The sequence below is a fragment of the Montipora capricornis genome, unplaced genomic scaffold (genome assembly GCF_036669925.1).
Source record: "Montipora capricornis isolate CH-2021 unplaced genomic scaffold, ASM3666992v2 scaffold_135, whole genome shotgun sequence".
Classification (NCBI taxonomy): Eukaryota; Metazoa; Cnidaria; class Anthozoa; order Scleractinia; family Acroporidae; genus Montipora; species Montipora capricornis.
The window spans coordinates 1,834-12,500 of NW_027179899.1; the positions used below are offsets into that span (position 1 = coordinate 1,834).

The window sequence follows — 10,667 nt, forward strand, 5'->3', positions numbered from 1 at the left end:
TGCATTACCTGATCTCGTTTGCTGGGCATTTAGAAAAAGATAGTAACCACCACGTGGAGTGAGAACAAAGGCCCGGGAGAAAAACAAAAATTCTATTTGTTAGGCAAATAATCTCTTTATGCCTCTTCTCCCTCTCCAAATGAGGAATACCATTGAATGTTGGGCTGCATTACCTGGGCTCGTTTACTGAGCACTCAGAAAAAAAGGTAGTAACCACCAAGTGGAGTGAAATGGCTCAGGACAAAAGCCTAGAGCCCGTTTAATCAATAAAGTTATCCATTTAATTACAAAATTATTTGGTTCAAGAAAAAAATGTAATGAGCCCAGTAAAGGTTACGGTTAGGGTTACGGTAAGGCGAGGGCACAAAACTCGCCATGCAGAATAATGGATAGCATACTGCCGCCCCCAAAAATTTGGACAAAAACAAAAGCATCTTTACTTGCCAAAAATCCGAAAGATATAAGAGGTTACATGCGCCTCCTCGACGAAAGTTTATCTATTCCAACTAGCAAGTAGAACTGCTGCCCTTGCAAATCAGTTCAAGTAGCTATGGATAAGAAGGTGTTCAGAGCTACAATTGTATGCCTAATACGTCTAGTAGGTCTTAAAAGAGACAATATAACTGAAAAGAAGAGCTGCTGCCCTTGCCAATCAGTTTAAGTAGCAAATTGGCAAGAAAGTAGTCACAGTTTTTGCCTAAAGTACAAAGAAACCTTGTATTAAAATAACTGCACGAACAAAGAGAACTGCCGCCCTTGCAAGTCAGTTCTAGAAACCATGAAAAGAAAAGCCTAGAAGTAGGACAATGGGGAACTGCTGACCATGCTAATCAGAACCCCATAATCGTAAAAACATAACAACTTTGTTCAATTTTCCAGACATGTTTCAACGGTACATCCGTCATCTTCAGTGTTACATGTTTTGAAATCGCCGTTGAAACCAGCCGACACTTCTCCAAACGAGTGCGCGATCACTTACTTTCAGACAGATCTTCGAACGTTTTTAAACATCTGCAGAGTTCAGAGTTTTGTAGGGCATCCAGCACACCGGATTGCTTCTAGATCCTGGACTGTGCAGCCACTAAGTACCTAGTGAAGCCTAAGGAATCCACGTCTATAAAATGGGAGAAGCCCGATCTCAACCAGCAGGTAAAACACATTAACCTGATTCTCTCCCTGTAAAAAAACTAAGCGTCACTCATTTCAAAACTTTTATTTTGTTTTGTTTTGTTTTAGCATGCAATATTGGTGCTTTAAATTCAACTGCGATTTCAAAATATGTTACACTGAAGATCACGGATGTACCGTCGAAATATGTCTGGAAAATTAAAGAAAGTTGTTATGTTTTTACGACTATCTATATTGTTGCTGCTATCTAGACCTTTTGGATCAACCCCATAATCCTCTGTATATAAGTACAGGAAAATGATGGGACTCCTGCCGTCGCTATATTTAGTCGCATCATTTTCAAGTAACTCTTGCACAGCCTCCCCCGCATGCTATGCAAGAATCACAATAATAATAATAATAATAATAATAATAATAATAATAATAATTTGTACATGCAGTGCATTATTATTATTATTTATTATTATTATTATTATTTAACAAATGAAGAAGCCTTGACTGTGCTCTGTTCTGTTGTAAAGCATGCAGGAAGCCGCTAGAGCCCGAAAGAAGTGTAGGGGGAAACACTAGCCGATAGGCGAGTGTTTCTCCGTACTTCTTGAGTGCTATAGCCGCTTCCTAAGTGCTTTACAACAGAACAGAGCACAGTCAAGGCTTCTTTATTTGTTTTATGATAAAGAAGAAGTAATTTTCTTTATAATAAAGTTGCTATATATCGCGCGCCCTGATTGGTTTAAACAGCGTGCTTTATGAGAGTACAAAGCACGGAACAAATGAAAGCTCACGCCATCATCCGCAGAAATGGCAGATGAATTTCCGAATTTTTCCTTGGCTATTATTGAAGCTGTCAGTTAAAGGCTTGCTCGGATATTCTGTCAAGTGCTTTGGATGGAAGACCTCAACCGTCCCCCGGTCCAGCAGTTCTTCCAAGCTCAGAAAGTCCTAACGCTGGAGTTCTTCATTTACAAAATTCCCAACAGGTTTTCAGATTCCAGCCGCAAGTTTGTTTTCCAATTGTCATGTACGAAACGTGCAGGTTTTCATGGGCAACAATTCGGCCGGTTTTCCCTGAACTTAATTATTTAGATCCTCTTTTTTGCTGTTTTTTACGGACTGAAGCCGAACATTGAGGCACTTGTTTTTCCATAAATTGTTTTTCCATAAATTCGAATTTCTGTCAAGCCACTTTCCAGTTGATTGAGGTTTTGACAAGCCCTTGTTTCATTAACCAATCCAATAATTTTAAACATTCTTACAAGCGCTCCGATTGGTTCAAATTAGCGTGCTTTATCAAAGTATAAAGCAATGTGTTGACGACATCTCAGTTCGCCACAAACAGCGTGCGCTTTGAAAATAAAGTAGAATTTTTGAAGAAAATTACTTGTTCTTTATCATAAAACAAATAAAGAAGCCTTTACTATCAAATGAAACCATGTTGTCTCGCAGTGATGAGCGCAAATTTCTATTGCGTCGAGAAGCCTGAAAAATTTTCAGGACTTGAACGGGATTTGAACCCGCGACCTTGCGATACCGGTGCGATGCTCTAACCAACTGAGCTATGAAGCCACTGACGTTGGGAGCTGGTCACTTCTGAGTGCAATATATGATGTATTTCATATATATCTTTCACTCATAATTACTTGTCACGGGAAGTTGTGAACTCAGAAGTGACCAGCTCTCAACGTCAGTGGCTTCATAGCTCAGTTGGTTAGAGCATCGCACCGATATCGCGAGGTCGCGGGTTCAAATCCCGTTGAAGTCCTGAAAATTTTTCAGGCTTCTCGACGCAATAGAAATTTGCGCTCATCACTGCGAGACAACATGATTTCATTTGATTTCATACCCGCAGTGCAATATATGATGTATTTCATATATATCTTTCAAGCCTTTACTATGCTTTGTTCTGTTGTAAAGCACGCAGGAAGCGGTTAGAGCACTAAAGAAGTGCTCTAGCCGCTTCCTGAGTGCTTTACAACAGAACAGAGTACACTACTTAAATCACAGTCAAGGCTTCTTTATTTGTTAAGTAATGTATTGTATGTTTAAATTTATTATTATTATTATTATTATTATTATTATTATTATTATTATTATTATTATTATTATTATTATTATTATTATTAATATTATTGTTATTAATATAATTTAGAAATAAAGAGTTTATATTTCTCAAGAAGTCCTCCAAATTAAGAACAATCAGGACATCATGAAACTGTATTATTTCCGAACACTATGCGCGAAAACATCGATTTTTTACTTTATGATCCGTAAAAGGAAGGATTTTCACAAACGCTCACGGAAAAATGGATGTGTTTCAATTGAACAGATTTGGTCAGGAAAATCCTTGTTCAGAAATCAGAAGTCTACGTTAACAGCAGAAACCAGGGCCAGTACTCCTTAGTATCTGGCTAGAAATATTCTTCTCACTTTTTCCTCCGGCCGCGCGTTAGCCAGTTGGTGAGGGCCAGTCTCTTGCCTTATTATTCCCTGAGAAACGTTTACCTTTGTTTAAATACTTTTGATTTTGTATGATTTTTCCAGCTTTTTGGTGTTCTGTTTTAGTTTTTTTTATTGTTTTCTTTGAAACTATCAAATCCACTGTCATCCATTTTTGTTTTGATTTGTTCGCTGAGTCGTTCCCGTAGACCCTATGGAGGACAACTGGAATTAATTGTATTGCACTTAGCTATTAAGTAAGTAGAATCGAGTAAGGCCGTGATCAGCAAATGCTGAGAACGAAATTGCAATATAAGGTAAAATGAAATTCATTGAATTGTTCTTGTTTAATTTGGAATTCACAATATGACACAGCTTTGCGCGGGGATACTCCACAAAGAATTGTCCACTGTCATGCATTTTTCCTTTGATTTGATCGCTCTGAGTTGATTGCGGGGGCTCCATGGAGGTCATTTGGGTTTAATTGTATTGCTCTTATCTAAGTAGGATTGAGCGAAGCTGTGATCAGCGAATGCTAAGAACGAAACTGCAATGAAAGCTAAAATTGAGTTCATGGAATTGTTCTTGTTTAGTTCGAATGCTGTACTGTTGCTGAGTGTACTTTAAAAAATAGTGTTAACATGAGTTAAAACTTCGTTACTTAGTTTTGGACTAGTTTCCATAGACATTACGTCTCATGTTTTCATTTGTAGATGGCTTTATAACAATGAAATAACTCCCCTCCCAGAAAATGTTTTCTCAGGACTTAGTACGCTACAAACCCTGTAAGTTTGTTGACCCAAATAAACTTTCAAAATAAGACATAGCTATGTGCCTGGTTACTGTAGAGAGTACATTATGACTTATATACAAAGCGACTTATACAGCTGTATTAAATAACCCTTTTTGGTTTTGGGGTCTAAAATTAAGGTGGATTTGGACCTTAGCCTTGTACGATTAATAATTAGTGTTATTCTAGTATGTCATGTTGGTTCTTTTTGTAACACTCATTTTTTCATTTGAGCGAGATCCCCTTATTAAAGAAAGGACCACATAAAAAAATCAAGTTTATTGCTACCGACAAACATTAGTTTTGGTGTCGAGGAAATGACAATATCTCGAATAAATGCATATGATTATTATTGTTACTGTTATTACTATTTTTATAGCAATGGTACTAATAATGATAATCATAACAATGATATTTTAATAAGTGTTTACTCCAATGATTGCACGAATTATGGAAATGAACACTCTTTATACACCACGGGTATAACGAATGATATTTTCTATAAATTTGTAATTTTTTATAATGTCTAATTAAGCTTGGTTAAGATTTTTATTTTATGGTATTGTATTGTATGTTTAAAATTATTATTATTATTATTATTATTATTGTTATTACTTCTATTATTATATATCTGACGGCTAGCTAAGGCGTTATTTCTGTAGACTTGTGTCTTGAGCGGGGTCCTTGAGCGGCCTATACTAAAAAAAGTGAGACTTTTCATTAACATATCAATAAAGGACAAGGTACGTGAGAAATTAGCTCGTTCCCACTCTACTGGATGGTTCAATGTTATTATTATTTCTATTATTATAATTTAGAAATAAAGATTTTATAGTTCTCAACAAGTCCTCCAAGTTAAGAACAATCAGGACATCATGAAACTCTATTATTTCCGAACACTATGCAAGAAAACTTCGATTTTTTACTTTATGATCCGTAAAGAGAAAGTTTTTCATAAACGCTGACGGAAAAATGGATGTGTTTGAATTGAACAGATTTGGTCATGAAAATCCTTGTTCAGAAATCAGAAGTCTACGTTAACAGCAGAAACCAGGGCCAGTACTCCTTAGCATCTGGCTAGAAATATTCTTTTTACTTTTTCCTCCGGCCGCGCGTTAGCCAGTTGGTGAGGGCCAGTCTCTTGCCTTATTATTCGCTGAGAAATGTTTACCTTTGTTTAAATACTTTTGATTCTGTTTCGTCATTGGTCATTAGTCGTTACGGAGTCACGTGAGAAAGCGCACGAGCCCGGGAAGATCAGTTGTGTGCGATCCTTCGGGAAGGTCGGAAGTGTGTTGTTATGTGCGCTCAGTGTTGAACGAAAGCCGAGAAAATCGCCGCATGGCTGCCGAAAATATGAGTGGAAGGGACGCCGTTTCACCGGCGGAGGAAGAAAATTTAATTTCTGAAGACAATGATTCAGCGGATTCTTCGGCACAGGGCACAGACAACGTGCTTGCTAACGTCTTGTCAACCATGACTCAAATGAGTTCCACCATGCTGCCCATGGAAAAGGCAATGAAACGGTTAGCCGAAGAACCAGAAGACCATGCTACACCACCGAAAAGGAGAAGAAAACTTCCTGCAGCTAGTGCCATGAGCGATAGCGGAGATTCAGACCCTGAAAAGTTGGATTCCGAGGCACTCACTTGCTCGCCCAACGGCGACCCGCCAAAACGGGGCAGCTCTGCAGAGGACGCATTGCTCAATGAAATTGCTCAAGACTTTGAGTCGGACGAGCAAACTGACCCGAAAGTCGCTCAGAAATTGGCGGATATCGTCAATAAGCGATGGGGTTCTAAGTTGGAGGAAGCCAAATTAAAAGAAAAATTGGCGAAATACAATCAACCCGATAATTGTGAGAAATTAATTGTGCCAAAGGTCAACCCCGAGATATGGAATAAGCTGAAGCACGGGACCAGGAGCGCGGATTTACGCCTTGCAAACATGCAGAACGTCCTTGTTAAACTCGGTAGTGCTGTCGCCAAATCGACTGACACACTGCTGGCTATCCGTGCAGATCCAAACAAGACCTAAGCGCTGGCTCTCACTGAGACATTGGGGAAATTAGTTACGTATAACGCTTATGCTCTGGAATTGTTAGGTAATGTAAACATTGACTTGTCTTACCGTCGACGCGACGCTATCAAACCACACTTAAATAACGAATATTCCTCGTTGTGTGGCTCTCAAGTACCCATCATGGGCTTTTTATTTGGCGATGAGCTGCAATCTCAGCTCAACAATATCAAAGTGACTAATAGGATTGGCCATACGACTACTGCAAAGTCATCGTACCGAAACCTTAGCGATGGCTGGAAGGGCAAATCTCCTCACTCTAGTGGAAAGCCTTTTTTAGGGAAGAGGGGCCGGTCTTACCGGCCAAAAAACAACTTCTACAAACCACGGGAAACCGAGAAGAAATCCAGCTAGTGAAATGCTCTGATATCCTGACAGACAAGGTAAATATGTTCCAGTATCTTGAGCACAAAGTTCTCTGCTTTAAGGCAGGGGGGCCGAGAGAATATTATAATCAGAGGCAGGCCTTAACCTCAGACCCTGAGATATTGAAAATGATATTAGGGCAGCCAATTGAATTTACCATGACTCCATATCAAAGAGTAGCCCCCAGAGAGAAGAAAATCCTTGATTTGGATGAACAACGTGTCATTGATACCGAAATAAATACACTACTTGCTAAAGGTAAAGAAAACCTCTCGGTGCAGAGTAGAGAACCAAGAAACTCAACCCACATATAACGCCAGATCTGGGAATCGAACCCGGGCCACATTGGTGGGAGGCGAGTGCTCTCACCACTGCGCCATCCCTCATCCCTCTCACCACTGCGCCATCCCATTCGAATGCTGTACTGTTGCTGAGTGTACTTTAAAAAGTAGTGTTAACATGAGTTAAAACGTCGTTACTTGGCTTTGGACTAGTTTCCATAGACATTACGTTTCATGTTTTTCTTATTCTAGATGGCTTTATAACAATGAAATAACTCACCTCCGAGAATATGTTTTCTCAGGACTTAGTGCGCTCAAAAGCTGTAAGTTTGTTGACCAAAGTAAACTTTCAAACTATGACATAGCTGACCATAGCTATGTGCCTGGTTACTGTACAGAGTACAGTGTGACTTATATACAAAGCGACTCATACAGCTGATTTAAACAAAGAGTCAATAGTAATAAAGAAGCCTTTCTGGGTCTAAAATTAAGGTGTATTTGGACCTTAGCCTTCTAAGTTTAATGCTAACTGTTATTCCAGTATGTCATGTTGGTTCTTTTTGTAACACCTATTTTTTTCATTTGAGCGAGGTGCCCTTATTAAAGAAAGGAGCACATAAAAAAATCAAGTTGATTGCTACCCACAAACAAATTTCTTTCGGTAGCAACCGTTCATTAAGTCAATTTGTATCATTTATGTCTTCGGATACCGAACAATTGACGCTCATTCAGTTTTCGTTTTTGAGCATATGTATACTGATTTGGCTTGAGATTCTTTGAAATTCTGTCATAGTTTTGCTCTACTACTACCTTTTAAAAACGTGCTCTTGAAATGAAACGGTACGCCAAGTCGTGCATGCATTTCAATGAAACTGACACTGCGTGCGTTTTGTAATGTAAACAATTACAAAAATAAGTCTCGATACCTTTCGCATTACAGTGGAGTACATTTCTTGCACCTAAAGTATTAACTTGTCCTGTGAATCACGATCTCCTTTGACAGAAACCTGAACATATTTAATATCGTACTAATTTGAGTCTTGAAATCGTGACAGAAAAGTCATTTGCATAAACCAGTGTGAATTAAACTGTGTTTGAATTGAGTAATATATAGTTCACTTCCGGATTTTTGCCCTCAAATACGATTTTCAGTCACTTTTAATACTTCTGAAGAATAACTTCGCATTTCTTAAAGTTTTCCAAGCGACAAGCCGAAAATTAGTCAGTTCGACGATTCGGCATGAATAATAAGCATCAGTTTGCGTTTAAATTTCGCGTCATTTAGCTCGCTCAGGCTACAAACATTTCTGATATTTTCGGAGGGAAGCGTTCCGAGTTCGAGCATAAGACTTTACACAGAAAATGAATAATAGCAATATTTGAAGAATATGAAGTAAAAAAATTTAGGAATGAGGTACCACGTACATTTTTATCGCGTCAAATATCATCCATTTTCCGCCGCCATGTTATGCGGCCTTTGAGGATGTTCTTTAAAGAGCTTAGAGCATCATAATTTTAACATTTCCGAAAAAAGTATCGAAGTAAAAATGGATAAGAATGATTGTTCTTATTTTCTGTCAAGTTTGGTGCCAATTGAATTCATTTTAAGACTTCACCGTTGCTTGGTTCTCACAGCAAATTTTGGGCAATTTGTCAAACAGAAAACCACACTTTCACCGCGTTTTCAAATTTTCGCAAATTTCTCAAAAAATAAGAATCGCTGGAACTTTTTAAATGTGGTTTTTGAAAATAGTTCACTAAAGGGTATCTTTGGGCAAAATATGAGCTATCCGCCAAAATGGTCGTTGACGGACGATTCTCGTTTCTTACAGGCAGCCATTCTTAATACGTAAGTGATGCATGAAATGTCATTCCCTGAGTTGGGAAAAGCATTGGAACAAGCGGTAACTTTGCCTTAATATATCTTTAACTGCTTGTTTCACTTCCCTCATCTTCCAGCAATAAAGAATCGGATTTAACATGGAATTCAAGAACACTAAAGTCCCCGCCGAAGTCCAAGCGAGGTAAACAGATGGATTTAGTTGTCCGTGAGTCACGATAGCCCCTGTTATGATATATGGAAGATAACAAATTACCAAAGTTGCCTGCACCCACAGTGCGCTATACACCGTCTTTCTGTATCGGGCAACGTTCGGTGACGCCCCCTCACTCTGTTGGCTTTGGTTCGCATGAAATGGTCGCACAAACCTCTGGTTACTTCGCAGAGTTACAAAAATCCATGCATAGCAGAAACCAGATGTGAGTAGACCAAGCAGAATCCCGATGTATCCGATCCATGTCGTTAGTAAGTAATCCAAAAACGACATTGCTGTGACCCCGATTCCCATCAACCAAATTGAGATCACCATTGCATAGGTTCGTTGCAGAGTTACAACCTGTCTGTATTTTAGCCTCAGCAAAAGTGCTAGAAGTCTGTCCACGCTAATAGCAGATATTGTCGTCAAAGACACGCATCCCAGAATGTATGCTATCAGAAAACCAGTGCCGATTGTGTAGCGACAAATATTCCAACATTCGGTTATCATCAATATCCAAGAAACAACAAATAGAGGCTCCAAAGTGATACCAACACACAGATCACTTGTCGCCAGGGTACGAAACAAAAGCTTGGACGGCGCGTGAAGCGTAGATTCCTTGTGAAGAGCGATTAATATTAAAGCATTTCCAAGGAACGCAGTAATGGATAGAAAAGTGTTCAAGATAGAAAAAAATAGGAGAGGACCGTGTATGCCTTCAGCTATGTCTGCCGAGCATACCAATGCTGGCAAATCAATGGGTTTGCTTTCTTCCTCTCGAGTGTAGTTTGGCATGGCCATGAAACATCGTATTTTAGGCATCAATACACATGAGAGATCCTTTTATTAATTTTAGTTTACAAACTAAGAAGACAGCTGTACAATGTCTAAACCAATTTTTACTGTTTTTAGTATTTGCAATATACTATAAGCTTCTTCAGCCCAATATCACTTTCTACGACGGTATTTTTTTGAAGTTAACTCATAGCTTTTTGAGTTTTAAGTACGTTTTGTTATTGTTATCAAGTTATTTTCTAATATCACCTCTTAAAAAGTTAAGTAATCCGTCAATCGTGTTTTAAGAGCTTTCTATGCTAATTTGTGCCGCACCTGCACTGTCGTTATTTCTGAAGCCTGTGTTTTAACCCTTATACTTTTCGGACTCTTTCACATTGTCAGCATATTCACAAAGGCTTTTTCGTATTTTTGCAGATTTGTGTTTGTTTTTCCTTTACGAATATGATTTATGCTTTTCGTGTTATTTTGTTAAAAAGGTGGCATTTGTGTGAATAAATTAAATGCTTTTATTTACGTGGCTCAAAAGCAACTGAAATTAAGTGCAAATCTGATTCTGACAACACAGTGGGAAAAAAGCAGTGCATATAACAGGTTTCCGAGGATAAATTATCCATTTTCATGAAACCTTGTTTCTTTAGGTTGAAAACTAATTGTAGAAAAGCGTGCCAGCGGAGCACCATGGGTAAGATATTTTGGGAAATCTATCGATTCGCTACTTTCACAATCCCATAGTACACCTCTATTACCCCCCAA

The 10,667-nt window shown here is 38.6% G+C and overlaps 1 protein-coding gene and 1 non-coding gene across 2 annotated transcripts; one reads left to right on the forward strand and one right to left on the reverse strand.

The window, feature by feature from the left end:
* Positions 1 to 2,817: 2,817 nt before the first annotated feature.
* Positions 2,818 to 2,890, forward strand: Trnai-gau (transfer RNA isoleucine (anticodon GAU)). Its single transcript has one exon. It is a non-coding gene; the product is annotated as a tRNA-Ile (tRNA).
* A 5,706-nt stretch (positions 2,891 to 8,596) lies between these two features.
* On the reverse strand, positions 8,597 to 10,043 carry LOC138034635 (adrenocorticotropic hormone receptor-like). Its single transcript, XM_068881846.1, has one exon. It carries the CDS (start codon positions 9,936 to 9,938, stop codon positions 8,949 to 8,951), a length of 990 nt encoding a protein of 329 aa, XP_068737947.1. The 5' UTR covers positions 9,939 to 10,043; the 3' UTR covers positions 8,597 to 8,948.
* Positions 10,044 to 10,667: the final 624 nt, after the last annotated feature.

Coding starts and splice junctions, on each gene's coding strand:
- LOC138034635 (XM_068881846.1), bottom strand. CDS start 9,938: ATGCCTAAAATACGATGTTTCATGGCCATGCCAAACTACACTCGAGAG.